Below are 19,667 nucleotides of genomic sequence, written 5' to 3'. Positions count from 1 at the left end.
ATATTTTTTTTATGTGCTGCATCGTTACTCGTTACAATTATAATAATGTTACGAATCATTCCATTACAAACCACTGCCAGAACTGTAGATGGCAGGTTTGATGAAGCTGCCACATCATTGAGTGAATCAAGCGAGACTGCGCGTGCTGACTGAACTGCTGTGGAGAGAGAAATGAACACCGAGTCGAGCCAGATAATGACTCGTTCACGAGTCAAGAACCGGTTGCATCGGTTTTCGGATGACCAGTAACGTTAGTTCTTTCTGACAGTTCGATTCAATAAACCAGTTGAAGAAAACAGTACACCGATTCTTTTGCGCTCGATGCAATGGCGTCATTGGCGTTGACTGCACCTGGGCTCATAATATTAACACAGAATCAGTTCAGAATCAATCACCAAAAGAATCAGTTCGGTTCCAGACGCTCTGTGTGTCGGTTTGCTTCACGCTAAATCACACATGCGCAGTATCACCAGCTCATCGGTTCACGAATCGGACGTGTCTGACAGAAACGGTTCTTGACTGAGTCATTATCTGGCTCGGCTCGGTGTTCATCTTCAGTTCTCTCTTCACAGCAGTTCAGTCAGTGTACTGTTTGAGTCAAAGAATTACTCCGGGATATTGATTTGTTTTAACTCAGAGGGAGTGTCAGACACATTAAACAAGTTAACAGCTTAATTCATCTGTGGATTAATGCGTATTGGAGACGCGAACCGTTTAAAATGATTCAGTTCGATTTGGTGAACTGTTTCAAATATATTCAGTTATATCGAACGATTCGTTCGCGAACCAGATATCACAAACTGCTTTGTTTTTAACTGTCTTACAACAGACAAGGAAGAGAAGACAATGCTGAATAAAGTCGTAGTTTTTGCTATTTTTGGACCAAAATGTATTTTCGATGCTTCAAAAAATTCTAAATGACCCTCTGAGGTCTTACGGGTTTGAAACAACATGAGGGTAAGTTATTAATGACATCATTTTGCAAATTGGGCTAACTAACCCTAGTAACCGTTTTTTGTTTACAAGAAGTTACAGTCAAAGGAATTGTGATTGTCCTTTAGGTTAATCATTTGAAATAGTAAAAACAATATGTTCAAACTTTTGACTACTTTCTTTAATAGCTACAAAACACAATACTTCTACTTTTACTTTCAGTACTTGAGTAGTAAATTTTAAAATAGACTACTTGCAATACTTAAGTACAAAAAATGTTGAATACTTTAGTACTTCTACTTAAGTGTGGTGCTTAAAGAGCACTTCTACTTCTACTCAAGTCACTTTTTTGATAGAGCACTTGTACTTTTACTCAAGTATGGTTCTCTAGTACTTTATACATCTCTGCTCCTAACTGACAAGTAAATAAACTGTGATTGATCACTTGATATATCAAATAAACCAATTTCTTCCTGTCTAATTAAACAGTTCTCTGCTTTTAGCCGTCATCTGACCAATGACTCAATTGATATACATACACGAAGACCTAAGTGGTTTATAAAATCCTGTCCTTTGTTCAGGCACACCGAATGGCCTTAAATATTTAGCTGAAACTCAGCAGACTACAAGTAGTTCCTTCCAATTAAAAATGTCATTATTATGCTTGATCACTGTCGGATTTGATAATGCATCCTGAAATCCCACTTGTCTGCGGCAGATTCCCTTTTAAGCAAATTGTGTGATTAGCAGTCAAAATAATAGAATGCTTGCCTTTATGAAGAGCAAGCTTTCATTGAATCGCTGTCACTCTGTCATAAGTCAAATGGGTAGGTTGTCTGCTATTCATGTCTCTTTGATTTATCTGTGGTTCTAGTCATATCTTCAACAGCCTCTATTGTAAGTCATGCAAATTCAAGCCAATGCAATTCCAGATGGCAACGTCATTGATTGATTTTAGGTTAACAAATGAGTGTAAGGTATAAAAACCTTTACTGAAAACTACTCATCACTGTCCCGTTCAAAGATTAAAGGGATCTGTGTTGTCAAATGGAAGAATGGCTCTCGTTAAGGCTCAAAGCTGCTGCCTGTGACTTATGAGACATAGGCGAAATGAATGTGGTGATCACAGTTAGCATCACAGGCAGTAGATCTCAGCAGATAGATGAGCTCTCCGTCATGTCGCTTTAGTTCCAAGGTGTGCATCATTTCATATGTATACCTATTGTGTTATTAATTATAGATGTAGCGTGGCATTTTGATGGCTTGTCAGCATATGCATGTGTCACCTTGATTCATGTTTAAGTCATTTGATTTCCCAGCCTGCAGCTAAATGTGTCCTTTTCCATACAGTTTGATTGTTGTTCAAGTCAAGAAATGATTTGTCACACTTGATGTTTCGATTACGCACCTCTCAACTGGCATCATGCTCTGATACTGGTCAGTTCAAGGTCATATATACATATATATATGTGTGTGTGTGTGTGTGTGTGTGTGTGTGTGTGTATGTTTGGCACCCTATTTGAGTCTGCACTTTCGTGACATAATGCTGCTTTGACTGATCGAGGGCGCATAATGGCCACAGAGGGGGCGTTCGCGAGCACTCTTCTGCAAACTAAAATGACAAATGTGGGCTTAACATACACCTACATGTGGCAGCCATTTAAGTCCATAACACACCCCAAGTGCACATGAAGTGTTCCATTTGGGACAGGGGCATTAAGATGAATGGGGGAATGTCACATGAGAGAAGGCAATGCCTCTGTCACGTTATAATTGGATATGATCGGTTATGACTGAATGTGATTAGTTCCAGTGAGAAATCCCGGCTCTTGTTTTTTTTTTTTTTTTTTGCGAGCTCTTGGTCTGAATAAAGAAAATGATGGCATTATTGTCTAATTATAAAGTACCTGTATAAACAACTCTCCCGCTTAGACATCACTATTTTGTGTCACGCCAAAATAAAACTTAAAATGGTCTGAAAACATGATGACAGCATCAGTTTTTAAGTGAGCATTCTGCGTGACGAGCTTTTAAGACGATGACCCGAAAATAAGTTGTCTTAAAAAGAACAGCTGAATATCAGTTCACAAATAAAAAATATTGGTAACACTTTACCATAAGGTGTCATTTAATGAATTAACTAACATGTTCATTATTTGTTCATTTATTACACTATTTATTAATCTTTGTTTACATTAGTTAATACAAATACAGTTGTTCATTGTTAGTTCACAGTGCATAAACTAATGTTAACAAACAACTTTTGATTTTAATAATGCATTAAATTCTATAGATGTAGGCTATTGTTTATTCTTAGTTCATGTTAACTAATGATACCTTATTGTTAACTTTTTAGAATATTTTTCAAATTGTTATTGCCTTTAGTTATTATTTTGGAATAAATATAAAATGCATAAAAAAGCTATGAAATGTATAATCAGTATAAAAATGTGTAAATAAAAAAATTAAATAATACAATACAAATAAAAGTATATTTGTTATCTTATTAATGTATTATTAATATATTATATATTATATATATAACTCAGAACTAAAAAAAAAGATAAAAAATAAAAGTATGTTATTATTAAGATGTCTGTTTGCTTACTAAAACGTCTTGTCTTTAATTTGATTAAGAACGGGTTATCAGCTTGAAGCTGCTCTGAATTACATGCATGTGTGATTTCTGTTTGAGTGCCTGCTGACTTTTTTTTTTTTTATGGCTTCATTTCTGTCATGTTTTGCTTTGTGTGTTCCTCCCAGGCTTCATGGACTCGACCTGAGAAACACAAGGTAGGGCTGCTTCAAATGTAGCCAAAATGTTCACTAATCCTAGAGCAGCTTTTTATCACTGGAGAACATCAAGTGTTGGCTCTCTTCCACCCTTAAAATCCTGTAGTCACACACCCACACATTACATCTGATCAAATGGCATCCCTATTCTACAATGATTGTCGTTTCATTTCTTTATATTCAGCATATTGCTTATTATTATTATTTTCTGGATAGCTTCTATCAACAGAAATGGTGACGATCCTATATACTCTTTCTAAGCTGAGAAGGTTTTTTTTGTTCACCCTTTTTTTATTAGATCTGTTGTCCTATACAAATTTCCCTCAGACAAACTTTCTCAAATGACTGATAAAGAAAATAAAGAAAGGGTGTTAGAGCAGGGCTTCAAGGGTTGGAACATGCCAGGTTCTTCTTTAGAGTATGAGCCAACACTCCATGTTCTCTCATAGCAGCACTAAAGCAGACGCTAGGACATATAACAAACTTCAGCCAACACATGCTTCTGTTAACATAAATTTACTAACTCTCACTGGAAAAACTCATATGCTACATGTCAGAGATGATTATAGTAACATTAAAGTCAATGTGAAACCCATTTTACTTTAATAATACGGTACATTTGTGTTAAATAGGACATTTAATGATAAAAAAAATCCATGGAAATTATTGGATTGGGAAAAGCAGGCATTGCGTATTCGACCGAATATTGGTTAACATTATCCATTAGTGATGCGAATGCAAAGGGAAAATACATTGTGATTACAGATTACAAACGCTTTCTTTTTAGAAAAAAAGTGGTTAATTTTGATTTCATGTTGACTTCAGCTGTAGATATAGAATATGAGCAAGTGGTTCCATGCTTGACTCTGAAATGTTAGACTCTTTTATTGCTTTATTCATCTGTCAGACAGAGAATTCATCAGTGTCTGCATTGCCGATTAAGAATGATTCAGATGCATATGGATTGTGTGGGAAGGTCTGCTGAGATGAAAGGCCACAGTTATGGGATTGCCCACACATCACTTCATGTTTTCAATCCTCAGGAGGACAGATAAAAAGCTTTTTCATCTGAGACAAAGACAATTAAATTACTTTATCATAAGTTTAAGAGTCTGTAGTACAGAGTTGATGCTTTAAACTAAAAATTATTAAAGATTACAGTCTTTTTGCATTACGGGCAGAACTGACTCGAGTGTTGTGTGACTGAGAGGCGGATGTTTTTCAATGCTCGCACGTACTGTGTGCGTGCTCTGTGAAGTGCACTCGTGCCTCGCAGTAATGCTACACGCACGAACGGTTTTCTTGTTCCAAAAGCTCATCATGCTGAGGTGTTAATATAAACACTGTTGCTTATGTCAATAGTGAATGCAATCAGGTAGAACAAAAAGAATAGATATGTGATATGTTAGAATATCTGATACTTATGCATTGAAAAGTAAATGGGCCTGTCTATTTTGTTGCAACTATTAATCGATCACAAATTTTAACAGGAAAAGAGAAAGCAACTTGCTGCTCGCAGCTGGAGAACTTTATCAGTATTGATATACCGTCTTCAATCAAACATGAACACAAAATTAATCATGCTTTTCAGACATACTCATAAAGAATTAAATCAGTTTTAATGAGTTACATCTAGTTATCTTCCAGGATTAAGTCAATCATTTAATTGTTTACATTTCAGTAACTTATTTTAACAAATAGGTGTGTTCTGCAAACAAGATCTCAATGTAATTTTATAGATTTTTCTAGACTCTTACTTACATTCCAATACTCTGTAGCATAAGTGAGATTTTTTTTTTTTATGTTTTAAAAATAATTATCTTATGGTCACCATTACTGCATTTATTTGATCAAAAATACATTAAAACAGTCATAGTTTTATAAAAATTCATTACATTTTAAAATAAATGTTTTCTATTTTTATATATTTTAAAATCTAATTTATTCCTTATCATCAGTGTTAAAATACTTTTGCTTCTTTTTTTCAGGATTTGTTGTTGAATAGATTTTTTTTTTTTAAAAACAGCATTTATTTGAATTAGAAATCTTTAGTAAAAAATGGCTATGCAAAACCTTTTAATCAAGAACAACATTTGTGATATAGAAATACAGTTTTCATGGACTCCGTTTCATTTCATGGAACAGATTTTATTGTGGTCAGAACAATTGCGACTGCACACACAAATTGGTAAATGAGTGAAACATTAATTTCACAGTGTAGCATCAATAGTGTTTCCTTTATATTTCAGATTTGTTGATGTTTCATGATAATTCAGATCCAGCAATTGAAAGAGTGCAAGCAACTTTACTGTTATTAGTTTATTTAATTTCTAAATAAATTTGAGTGTTGAACCTTCTGACTTCTGATCAATCATTAGAGGATTTGTAACCTTATAAATTGTTTTTCATTAACTTTAAAGTTACACAAATATACACACACACACACACACACACACACACACACACACACTGGTACTGTATGTCTGTACTACAGTACGTGACCTTGACCAAATTCAATTAGCTTTCAATCTTGAAATGTTTGGCCTGCTCACTGTCTAGACTTTCACTGCTGCAGACCACCTTTGGGCAGCTATTTCTCAACATGTCTTGCATCAATCCAAGATAGGCCATCTTAATCAAAAGTTCAGATTTATTCTCTTCTGCACTTGGACACACTGTGATCCATCTTGTCTGTGCTAGAGTGCTCTTCCAGTTTCTTGTTAGCGTGAAATTTGAAGTGCGGGACACTGTTTGACTCGCCTTTCTCAGCGACAGCTTTTTTTTCTTACATTGTCTCTTTCTCAGTGCAGTCATACAATATGATATCCGTCACCTACTGCTTTCTCCCAAGGGAAAAGAAGAAAATCCTTTTCTTTCACTCGAAAGGCCATGAATGTGAGCTCTGATTCTGTGCCGCTGTTGGTTGTCTGCTCTTTCAGGAGAAACGGATGGGCAGAATGGGGCTTCCTACAATCTCTATTAGGCGAGATAAGATGTGCACAGGCTAGTGATTGCATTTCAGTGCTGAAATGTAAGCCGAAACATTCTCTGTCTCTCCCTCCCTACTGTTTTCTGCTAAATTTGACAACAGACGAGGAGGCAGAGGTGATGATATGATTTGCCGGAAGCGTTCAAGGTTAGCGTTCAAAGAAATCGTGAATGTTTATATGTGACCGGCCCTACATACGCACATAAAACAGGAGAGACTCTGCGTACGTGGCTTACTGTCAATTACTATGCAACCTGAGGGGACTTGCTCGACAGACCTGCATACTAACAGCCTTCTGAATGTGAGGCACAAGCAGGATGGAATTTATGGTCGAGACCCTGGTTGTTGCTTAAAGCACTCAATCCCTCAGATCGTGACTAAGCCACCACACCTTAAATCAAGTCTGTGAATTGATTGGATTTTAGCACCGCATACACTCCATTCTGCACCGCAGTCAAATTTCTCACTGACCATTGAACAGGCACTTTATAAATGAAGTGCCACTGCAGGTTTCAGAAACATCTCATTTCCCGGCTGTCTTCGCCCGCTGTCGGGGGACCATCTGTGGTACTGATGAAAGGTGCACGCTAATGTTCACTTTCGCAGTGCCTTCACTTCAAGAAAAATATGAATCAAATGCTGAGCAGTTTGCGGTGAGTTATTTCGATGCTCAAAACAGCTTCCCATATTTCATTCAGTATGCATGTACATGCAATAGTGACATTGTAGTGCAAGTAAAACAAAGTATGCTTCGCTAAGCACGAAAAATGTAGAGCACATCCGGCTCTCCTGGGCTTATTTTATTCATTCTACTGCACTCAATACTGCTTGTGAATGTCAACAATGCTTAGGTGTGACAGCTACTCCTTTTCTCTTTGAATATCCATCTGTAATGAATGGGAATGGGTGTCCATGTGAATATCGTGGCCGGTGGCTTCAGCACCGGAGTGGAGAAGCAACTTGTATTTGTTAACTGAGTAATATGGTGTCAGCTGGCATGACTAATAAAGCTATTTAAATGTGTCATGGAAGAAACTGCACTCTCTGATTAACATGGGTCACATTACGCAATGCAGATTCACTCACTCAATTAATTTTCTTGTAAATTACACGAGTGTCATCAGTCTGTGGTTTTCCGTTTGGTTTCTTCTTTTGAAGATCACTACGTCGAAGCCGTATGTGTCAGTCACTAACGTATGGGTAACACATGGAAAGTTGATGCATAAGCATTTTCTGTTACTTTCACAGGGTGCTGATAAGTATTGGATCATATATATGTCGGTGCGTGTGTGTGTGTGTGTGTTTGATATTTTTTGGTCCTCAGTTTTATTGGTTAATTTTGATTAACAGTTTTTCATGTTAGCCACACTTGTGTAATCACGGGTAAATGATGTGGATTTGCTCTTTTCGGAAGCTGATCTGAAGGGCCTTTTTAAATGCTTTTGAAAACTAGTGAAACTACCAAGAAAACTAGCAAAGAAATGCTTTGAAATGCAAACAACACAGAGCAGTGAGGAAAAACATGCCAGCTTTTCACTGAAACAGCTGGAGCAAGCATTGATTGCTGAATTCAAAGCCCCTTAACCATAGGATCTCAGTTCACCACAGTAACCAGAGATGGGCAGCAGAGTTAATGCAGGACAAGCTAAAGAGTGTGCGCATGTGTGCAGGATGGAGCCAGGGAGTTAAACTGTTAGCAGATTGTCCTAGCTGTGCTGTTCAAACAGACTTTGAGGAGAAAAGGCTTTTAAGTGGCCCCTGCCGTGTGGTCCACTTCCTTATTGATCCCTGCCTCACTGTCTCCTAGAAAACCCCCCTGAGCCCCAGACAGAACCTGAAACACAAAGACATGCTGTCCTTCTTCCTTTCGACTCGCGTCTGTAGTTGTGTGCAGGAATGACATTGAAAACTGGATTGTTTTTCAGTGATGAAACGAAAAATGTCCTCATTTACTCACCCTCATGTCTTTCCAGACCTGTATGACTGACCTAAAATTGTTTTTCATAAGAAAACCTTGACTTGGTTTGATTGAGTCATTCTTTTGAGTCCTATCTTTTTGGTGAATTTGTTGATTCATCTTACAAAACAGCTCTGAATGATTCATTTGCAAATGAACTTCTCTACTTCTCTCATTATGGAGTGGATGTCAAGATTTTCTATGTAACTTTGAATTTAGATCTGGAATACATAAAAGTCAGATGGACTGCTTTTAAAGTGCTTTTGTGTCTGTTTTGAAGCTTTGTCAGAATGTCGTCTTTTGTGTTTTTTTTTTTTTTTTTATAAGAAAGTCATGCAGTTTTGGAATGACATGAGGTTGAGTAGATAATGGCAAAATTAGCACTTTAAGGACCCCCTCATTCCTCTAGCACTGTTATTTAGGTTTAACTTTGACTTATATAATTGTATTTTACATATCACTTTCTTACTCTCTCTTTATTTCTCTTTTTGTAGAGTCTGGATGGTAACGTGATCGTGCGCAGTGATGCCCGTGTGTCCTCTCTGACTCTGAAATACGTGCAGTTCACCGATGCCGGCCAGTACCTCTGCACTGCCCGCAACTCCATCGGTCAGGACATCCAGAGCATGTACCTGGAAGTGCGCTGTAAGCTAAACAACAAACTTCTCTCTTTGTCCTTTGCAGGTTATTTGTCTTGCTGTGTTCAGGGCAAAAGTGTCTAAGCTCAATGTAGTGGACAGATTGTGATTTTTCAGTGTTCCATTTGTCAGCGACTAGCCTTTGCTGGCTACTAAAACACCAATAAATGGATGCTGGACCCCAAAATAACTAGCTTAATCATTAAGACTTTCTTGTTTGCCAGAAACTAAAGCAGCTAATTTTTGCAAGTGAACAGTAGATCCACCAGCTAAACCCAGCAGACCCACATGAACCAGCCTAGCAGTGTATTGATAGATGTTATTCATTGATTTTTGTTTTATTGAGTATATAGCTAAAGATTAGATTTAACATCAAAAATTTTTAAGGAATTGGTGGTTTAAGGTTTTTTTTTAAATGTCTGTTTTCAAACAAATTAAACATGCTTTCCACCAAAAACTCAAGTTCAAATCACAGTGCCATGTACTCAAATGTGTTTTATAGCTTTTGGGCTTATTTCTTACATTCAGAGCTTTTCATATGAAATGAAATACTGCCATATCCACATTCTTAAAACTCAATTTTGAGAGCCAACGCGTATTTTATCAGATTATGTTTACTGCAGTTGACTGAGTGCACTTTTGTGCCATTTGCCAGGTAGAGAATTACAATAAAGCTAGCTTTAAAGTTATTTTCATCTCCATTTTTAAGCACACAATCTAATTCAGAAAAGTGGGAGGGAGTGAAGCTTGAAGTGCAATGAAAGTCTAATTGGATTAATTTTTCTTGCCCTAAAAATCTTCTCCCGTTCCTAAGATAGCATCACAATGTGCAATTGATAGAAATTGTGTGGAAATGCAGTTTGCCGCAGCCTGGCTTATGAGTAATCAGCTTCCTGGTTGAGCGCACAAAGCGTTTCGCAGTAATTAGTGATAAGAAAATGTGCTTTGTCTGCTTCAAATGATCCTTGATGAGATTGTTCACTCCCATGCTCAGACACTTGCGGTCTGGGTTAGAGTCTCTCCTGTTTTGCATGATTGAACATCTCTTTTATTCCACCTTTTACTTTAAGTATACATTTAAATGCATTCTTTTCTTTCGCTTGGTTGTTTATGTGTTGTTTCATTAAAATGGAGCTCAGCCTCATAGTAAAACTGAAGTCTCAGGCTGGCAGCCAGTTGGAAAGACTATTTATTATAGCCATTCGAAATCATTAAGTATCTTTACGCAAACTTTTGCTGTTTACTTACATCAACATTGGTAATAATGTGTGCTCCTGAAATCGCAAATGGAATCATGAATCATTTCATGTCTTTAGTTTGCCAATATTCATTTCAACCACTGTTTTGATAAGATTTCATTGGCCGTTTCATCCAAATAGAGAAATTGTGTTTTGGGGTGCTGACATTATCTCAGCAGCGGTGTTGCAGCCTGTGGTCCTGAGATAGCGATAAGATTTGAGTAGATATGTGTCTTATCAGAAGAGCTTAATGGGAAATGTGATGACTCAACTGCTGGAATCAATCCTGGAAAGTCTTGTTAGCCGAAGTGAACATCAGGGGGCAACAATCACAACAGACAATAGCGCAGATATCAGAAATTACAATTCTGTAAGGTAGTTTAGGGGATGATGGGTGATGTATGCCAGCTGGAAGCCATTGTATTTTTTGCTCCATGGTCTTTCTCTGGAACAGTCCATGTGTTGGTTGCACTTGGCTGACACTGTGTATAATTACAGATGCTCCAAAGATCCAAGGCCCTGCGGCGGTGTTCACCTGGGATGGTAATCCAGCTAACATCACCTGCGAGGCCCTTGCTCACCCGGCCGCCTCCGTTTTGTGGTTCCGTGATGGCCTAATGCTGCCTAGCGCTAATACCACCAACGTCAAGATCTACCACACTCCTTCTGCCAGCTTCCTGGAGGTAAGGCATCACCTCTCCAACCCATCAGCCTTTAGATGCCCCCTCATTAATGTTTCAACAATAAAGACCTGTTTGACAGTTATAATTGCTTTCTGAGCTCAGTACACTTCAGCACTTTGCATTTGATGTTCAATCATAGCAATAGTGCCTGTTGATATTACATTGAGAAAACACAATAATTACTGTTTTTATTTTTCTTCATTTGTTCTTCATTTATGGACAAAATAGAGCTGATACACACACCTACCCACCCTTATTAGCCCACAAGTGCTAAGTATATAATGCCTTCCTGTTATTGTGTAGTTGAATAACTTGTCATTCTAGTTCTCCAGTCACTTGAATATTTTATTTTGTTTACGCATTACTGGCCGATATCATTAATTACAATAATTAAGTTGCTTTCTGTATAATGACGCATTGTGAAGGACCCGCATGGAGCATATTGTTTTTGGGGTCTTGCAAAGCACAGATTGTGATGGTTAATGTTACAGAATATATTACTTTTTATGAAATTTTGGTTCATTTGAAAGCAAACTGAAGAAACCTTCCAAGATCAGATCACAGCATTATGAGTTTTCTATATAACTACTTGACTTTTTTAATACCGCAAGTCCGCATCAAACTAGACTCGCAATCGCAGGAAATATTTCATGTGTCAGTTATTGATTATTGAGCACAGTTAATCAAATACAATATGCACAGATTTGCATGATGAAGCAGCAGTGTAAAGATGCTCCAAGAGTCTTTCAGTTTAAAAATAAATTGTGAACATTTTTGAACAAAACCCCATTTCAGAAATGCTTTCCTTTGTCACAGACACATATTTAATATTCATAACATTTACTGGTTTATGACTTTCAACACTAAACTTTTGTTGACTCATTATAGGCCCTTTATAGATTGACACTTTCTAAATGACATCAATCAGCAGTACTATAATACACTCCCACAAACTCTTGCACATGATGTCACCACTCATTGGCAGGGCTTTGTCTCATGGTTCTCAGTGAGGGGGCTTTAAATATCCAGTTCACCACTGCATGAGAGGTTGTTTGTGACTGTTCTGGGAAGCTTGAAATGTTCTCTGCCACTGTCCCTGTTCCCGTGGCACATTTTACTAAGCTGTTAGTGCTAATGGAGACAGTACGCTTCCATTCTTTCTCTCTCTGTCATTCAAAAATTATCGAGTGAGGTGAATGCCAGCGGTGCAGAATGGGAGGTCACTGCCATTGCCATGGCAACGGGCTTCCCTTAACCAGCTAATTTATGTTTCATGCTAGCTAGGTCAGAAGAGAGGCGGTGCCTTGACGTGGATTTTTTTTTTTTTCTGACAGGTCACTCCGGAGTCCCAGAACGACTTTGGCAGTTACAACTGTACGGCTACCAATGTCATCGGCACGGAGTCAAAGGAATTCATTTTGGTTCAAGCAGGTTTGTGAATGTTCAGAGAATGATGAACAAAATCAGCATCTGCTTTACATTTATGGTGAACATGTATCAATCGCAAATTGTCTTTCAAAGGTTCTAATTAGCTATGCACACATCCTTACTCACAAAGTGTGTCTTAACACAGAAGAAACCCACATCTAAAATCCCACTTGGTAACAATTCATAATCCATCAAATGCGAAAGGTAAATCTCCCCCAGACAGAGACGTTTTAGCTTCAAATCAGTATTTTTTAGGCTGAGGCTCTTGGGTAATAAAAACAGCAGGGTATAATTTTCAGGCTGCAGATTCGACTGTTAAATGCGACTCTGCCTCTGATATTTTTGCTGCTCTGTAAAGTGAGGCAGATGTGAAATGGTGTGGAAGACAGTGAGGTGATTATTTAGTCTCAATGCGATGAGGCAGTGCAGAAGTGACGCCGCTTTTCTACCTCACAGGCTTTAAAGCGACCACAATTGGGTGATTTTTTGGGTGAATTTCTTTACAAATTATTTTTACTCAGTAAGAGTTGTCTGTGAGGGAAGGAGGTTAAGGAATAGATTAATTATGTTGTTAAGTAAATCTTTTTTTTTTTTTTTTTTAAACATGTAGCATTGAACAGAAGATCTTTTTTTTGTACTGTGCCTTTAAGACCTATATAGAAAAAAAAATATATATATATATTAATTTTTTTTGCATGGGAAATGAGAAAAAGTGTGGGTTTGTTGTTTGCATCGAATACTGTTTATAGATAACTCATCCATTAAACCAACTTCCTTGCAAAGCCTTTCTTATATTCTAGCGTGATTACAAAAGAATCCACACTGAATTGTGATTTTCAAAATAGTTAAGATCTTAATAAGGACTTGAATGATCAGAATGCTGGTCACAAATAAAAATCAGATTCATGTTTCTAACTTTGGGATCCCGCGGGAGGATATGCAGAGCGGTATAAATACTCAGGGGCAGCTTAATGTTTGGCAAACTTCCTCACATTGAAAGGAGAATGTGTGATTTCTGAGCTGCAGACTGTTGGAGGAGTGTTTAAAAATTGAATAAAAACAGTAATTTTCCTGTTGATATGTCTGTCTGATGTCCGAAGGTGGTTGAAGGTTAAACAAGCCAGTTTTGTAGCTTTGTTAGTGTAGTTCGTTACAGTATATTTTCATAGTACATCAAACTCTTTCATCTTAGAAGTTCAAGGAAAATTCGATTCCTTATGATATGTCCACCTAAAACAATATCCTGGTTTGTCTGAAAGATATTTTACTTATGCTTCAGGGAAAAACTGTTCTGGCCACTGCAATAACAGTTCCCTTGGTGAACCATTCCCCAAGCCCCTAACAATTTTTCATTGTTTGAGTTTGTCTGTTGCCTCACTCACATTTTTGTGGCGCCCTTCTTGTGTGCGCAGAGCAGTACGCCAGTTATCTTCCAGTTTGTGCTTATAAGTATGTGTGTGTGTATTCTCTAGATGTGCCTTCGGCCCCCTCTATGGAGCGTGTGGAGCCGTATTCCAGCTCAGCAATGGTGGAGTTTGATGAGCCTGCCTCCAGTGGAGGAGTGCCTATCCTCAAGTACAAGGCTAAATGGAGGATAGCAGGCAAAGACTGGACTGACAGAGAGTATGAAGCTGAAGATGGTAAGTATCCAACACACGCATACATGTACACACACATACTGTAATAATATTTCTTCAGAACTGGAAGCAATGAGAAGAGAAAACAAGATAAATGAGGCTTTTGGGAGGCTATAAAATCTCCTTTCCTCCTTTGTGTGCAGGTCAAGCTCTTGTTTTCATAGCATTGTTTTATACAGAAATGACCACAGATTCTCAGATGATTGTATTAGACCAAGGGTTTTAACTGAGTTATATGTTGTTTTAGTGCAAGTCTTTTTAAAAACACTGTCCTAAGGCCGTCGTGCAGCGGCACGATTCCAGCGACAAGTAATCTCTCTGTCTGCGCTGAAAGCAAAAATAAAAAACCACAGCCAATCAGAACAGTGTGTGTTCGCACACTTTCTCGCACTTGCAACACACTACATAGTGCACTCCAGATGGCCCTTTTATGGTTTTTCTTGAGGAATTTGTAATGAAGCTTGTTTCTTCCTCAGTCAAAAAGAAAAAAGAAAGTTATAAATAAGAAATAGGCACATTGTGAGATATAAAGTCATATAATAGCATATAAAGTCACAATTACGAGTAACAAAGTTGGAATTGGTAGATATGAAGTCACATTATAATATATAAATTGACAGTTATGAGTAACAAAGTTGGTATTGTGAGATAAACTGTCAATTCACATTGCTAAATACAGTCAGTTATGAGTAATAAAATCGCTATTGGTACAGTAGATAAGAAGTCACATTATGAGATATAAATCCACAATACAAAATAACAAGTCACTGTTATGAGATATTCATTCATATAGCAAAATGCAAAGTCCCAATTCAGTTATGAGCAACAAAGATATGAAGGCACAGTTTCGGTAAAGTTGCAATTACATTAAAGTTGCAGTCTAGAAAAAGTTGAAATTCATTTCACTCTCTGGAAGAAATGGGCTTCCATAGATTTGTGATTTGATAGCAGATGCTTCTTAAATGCCACAGTCAATCTCTCTGCGGTGTCCATGTTTGAGGTTTAGTGTGCACGAGGAGTTGAATTTTGGTGCAGTGAGGTTTCTTTGTGCGAAACTGACAACATGTAGTTTTGCATGTCACTGTTGCATCTGGTTAGGACAGACATTTTGATTAACACGAAAGAGCTTTTATTGCTTGTCACACTGTCGCTTCTCACCTAGTTAAGATGCTGTATTGCACTTAAAGAAGAAAACAGCAGTCTATGACGCACATTGAGCCACCCTCCCGTAGTCAGTATAACAGCTAAACACTTTCCGCAGCTGCTAGCCATTTCAAATTGTGGCAAAATACTCTTTCCCCGCTGCCATAAAAACTCTTTCATTGGCCATATTGCTTGGCAAGCATGAAATGCGATGCAGAGTTGACCAAAAATAGAACGCGCAAATGTAGGAAAGGGACAGGGTTCACTTGAATGCTAAATAAGAGTGCTCGGAGCAGTTGTCACAGCCTGACGTGTGCGCTGTTTGTCTGTGGGTACTGTCTGTCTCTCATGGGATGTCAGTTTGCTCACTGCTAACAGCCTACTCACTCTGCCAGACCTCCTTGGGACATGCGTCAGAATAAGCCTCACACAAAAAACGCAGCCTTTCACTAAGCAGTCTTACCAGCCACCTACACACACACAAACCCCTGCTCAGCCAATGGCTTTTTGATTGCTCAACCTTTTTTCAGTTCATCTCTAACACATTAGATTGGCATATGATAGTCATGCATCAGACTTAAACACAAAGTACCAGATTGAACAAGTCTAAAAATAAATAGATGAATTAAACACAAATAACACATTCTGGTCATTATTGATATATGATTGATGACTGATATAGGATAGCAAAAGAGAATCTTTATCTTGAACTGGTTCTTTTTTTAAACAGTCAGTCAAGTTAATTAAATAGAGAACTTAAATTGTGGGTGATAAGATGGAAAACTATTAAAATCATTTCATATTTATAACTTAACTGAAAACATAGTGATAAACAGCAAACTAATACTGAACTAAAGTGTATTTTACTAAAGCAATATCACACCAGAAAGAGTGCTGTTGTTTTTATATTTTTTTTAAAGAATGCTGAAAACTTTTTAAACGGTTTTCACGAAAATATACAGTTTAAAATTTTTTATAATTAGAAGAACCAAATCCGAACATTTCGAATGATTTCTGAAAGATCATGTGAGACTAAAGACTGGAGTATGGCTGGTGAAAATGACATGAAAATATTACTGCTACTACTGATTGTTTATCAAATAAATGCCGCCTTGGTGTGCATGAAAGACTTCTTTCAAAAACTAAATCCCAAACTTTTGAATACTAGTTCAAGTTGATATCACATAATTCACATTTTAGGCAAAATGTGGCCAGTTATTTTGTTTACTTTTGATCTGCCAAAGAAAATAGTTTCACGCGAACCCAAAGTAGGGTTTCTGGAACAACACAAAGAAATTTCAGCACTCTTGTCCAATGCAAATTGAACGATGAAAACTAATGGTTGTAATATAATACAAATATGAAATGTAAGATGCTGCATGGGGACCTCTGGGCAAACCTCTGAGTGATGACTAGGATTCCACGATCATTTTTGAATCAAACTAAAATGGATTTTACTACAAATATGAAACTCGGAATCCTTTGCAGGGTTTTCGGGGAAAGCGCACAGAATCTGTGCCCACAGAACTACCCACAAAAACTCCTGCAGACTTTTCTCAGAACAGGAAACCCATTATTGACAAAGTTTCACTCACCACTCACCTCTTTGTTTATTTAATATTCTGGCTTATTGGTTAAGACTTATTTCTCCTTATATCCTTTCTGCACATTTTCCCTTCAAATCTGGATTTGTTTTTGTTTTTTTTACTGTTAATACAAATATCTCTATTCTCTTTAATGCTGAAAGTCATGTGCTGTGATAATATGTGCAATCTGATAAGGCAACAAACGAGTATATGTATGTATGTAAGGTTTCTTATATGCTTTGTTAAAACCAGATATATTTTACCATCTTATACCATGTTTTTACATCAGATATTTCATTGGAGCTCTAAATCTGTCTAAACCAGGTCTCAACTCGATCACCATTGATGGGCTGAAGCCAGAGACCACGTATGAGGTCAAGATATCAGCCATCAACGGCAAGGGTGAAGGAGAGAGCAGCCCCCCTGAGAGCTTTAAAACCCAACCTGTCCGTAAGTGCCTCTCTCTTTCAGCCTCCTTATCTCATGACCCTAGTGCTTTCTTTACCCATCAACCCCCTTCTCAGTGCAGCAGCAGACCTCACTACCCACAATGCATCCCTGCCGTGGACCATGCCGGATCTCACTCCCAGGAGATGCATTGCTTGTCCTCTCTTTGAGCTTTTGTATTTATGTTTGGATGTGCGTGTTCATTTAAGTGTGTGTCTGTGTGTTTAAACAATTTCCTGAAGGTCATTGTGTCACTGCAGCCTCTCACCTCAGCAGTGCTTCCCAGTGATGTGGCGCTCCTCCCCGTCCGTCTGTCCATCCGTCCGGCTCTTCTGCTGGTGCCAGCATGTTCCAGGCAACAGCTGTGTCTCGTGTCTACTGAGAGCTGTGTGCTCTGTTAAGTGTTGTCCGTGTTGGCTGGCCACTCTTCTGTAGAGCAGATGATGAAACCCTCTTTAACCTCATATATACAAACAGATCAGGGTTAGACTCAGAAATTGTAATATCAATAATAAGATCTAATCTTCATGAAACTAGAATATTTAGCATTTGTCGGTATCATATGAAGATAATTCCAGATGGCATTTCTCATGTTTAATTAGAACTTATTACATTTCCCTCTAATGTACACTAGGTGTGCGATGTATGTAAACCTGTTTCTGCCTTAAATAAAAAAAAATAATAATATTCATAATATTTTAATGACTTCATTCCAAAATGTTTGATTTTTATCTCATAAATGAGAATATATCTAATTTCTAATTTCATAATTATGAATTCTAATTTGCAACTAAATCTAAATTTTAGCTTTACAGCCCACAATTGATTGTGACTTTAATTTTTCATAACTTTAATAAAAATCTACATTTTTCCTTTAAAGCTCACAATTGTCACTCATAATTGTGGCCTTGAATCTCACCATTCAGACTTTCTAGTTCACAGCTATGAATGTTCTAATTGCAGCTTTATATCTCAGTTAAAACTTTGTACCCCAATAATTGCAATGTTATATCTCATCATTATTACTTAGTTTTCATAACTGTAGCATTAAATCTCAATCTCACAATAGTAACTTTATCATAAATATATCATAATTGTGGCTCTGTATCTCACAATTAGGACTAAATAGCTAATTATTACAAATATTTACATAATTGGAATATTTTTTATCTCATAATTGCAACTATATATGTCACTCTTTTATTATTTTAAACTTATTGTTTGCACTCAGGTGGAAACAGGTTTACACAGCTATATGAAAGTGAAGACAGGTGAAATTTGAGGTTGGTTTTCAGTGCTTGTTTGACTCTGTGTTGTGGAGCTCTCCACATTAATGAAACATCATCCATATTTAGATTTCACAATGTACTTGTTCAAATTTCCTATAAATCTGCTGGTTTAATTACTGGATGTTGGCTCAGAATGTTCCACTTAGAAAGCAGATTAGAAAAGTCAGTTTGCAAGAAATGTGGAATGAGCAGAAACACAGTTCTTGTTTGATTATTCAATTTCCTTCTGCACTCACAGGGATTAAGTGACTAAAGTTTAAATTGCAGGAAAGTCTCATTCCTTGTCGCTTTATTAATCCAATTTTTTGATCCAATTCAGTTGATTCAAAAGCACTTTGTAATAACATACGAAAAAGGAGTAATACAGCAGTAAGCTTGATTTCCATTTGAATACCCAGAAGCTTTGGAGAGAATCTTACAAATATGGGAAAAAAGTTACAATAACACAAAACAAGGCTTGTTTATTCTTCTATTGGGAGTACAATAGCTCATGGCAGGAGTGAATTGCTCCATTGATACAAGTCAGAGACAGGCTGTCATGAATTCTTATCTTACTTTTCTTATCATGTCATCTTTGCTTCAGCACCCTCTGTTTTCACAGTCCCCACATTTGCTCTTTTGCTTGCACTCATATCAAAACAGCTAATTGGGTCACCCAGTTTTGCCATTTTGGGAACTAACAAGCCATACACAAAGTATATTCTGGCCAAATGTGAGTCAGCAAGGTGATTTTCTTAAATTTATAAGATTAACACCAAAATGGCAAGTCGGGATTGACCTCTATTTTATTCATTCCTGTTCTCATGTTCACTTTTGTTTTATGGTTCTCATCATGCTTTCCATCTTGTTTTGTTCCAATGGACATCAGGCTCCCCTTTCAAAAGTAAGTGTTCCATCTCTCTGATC

At 37.3% G+C, this 19,667-nt stretch overlaps 1 protein-coding gene across 6 annotated transcripts in view; it reads left to right on the top strand.

Moving 5' to 3' along the window:
- LOC127941933 (neural cell adhesion molecule 1) overlaps positions 1-19,667 on the top strand; it is a 193,237-nt gene that overhangs the window by 144,595 nt on the left and 28,975 nt on the right. For 3 of the 6 annotated variants that reach the window (XM_052537424.1, XM_052537426.1, XM_052537428.1), the window contains exons 9-14: positions 3,697-3,726; positions 9,167-9,317; positions 11,047-11,231; positions 12,566-12,662; positions 14,132-14,299; positions 17,350-17,475. In XM_052537424.1, the coding sequence (XP_052393384.1) occupies positions 3,697-3,726; positions 9,167-9,317; positions 11,047-11,231; positions 12,566-12,662; positions 14,132-14,299; positions 17,350-17,475 (757 nt within the window). The remainder of the gene's footprint in view (positions 1-3,696; positions 3,727-9,166; positions 9,318-11,046; positions 11,232-12,565; positions 12,663-14,131; positions 14,300-17,349; positions 17,476-19,667) is intronic. The other 3 variants (XM_052537425.1, XM_052537427.1, XM_052537429.1) reach the window with 1 other exon arrangement.

This window comes from Carassius gibelio, chromosome A21 (genome assembly GCF_023724105.1).
Source record: "Carassius gibelio isolate Cgi1373 ecotype wild population from Czech Republic chromosome A21, carGib1.2-hapl.c, whole genome shotgun sequence".
NCBI lineage: Eukaryota > Metazoa > Chordata > Actinopteri > Cypriniformes > Cyprinidae > Carassius > Carassius gibelio.
Note: the sequence above shows the minus strand (reverse complement) of the source record. Positions and strands in the feature narration are given on the sequence as shown.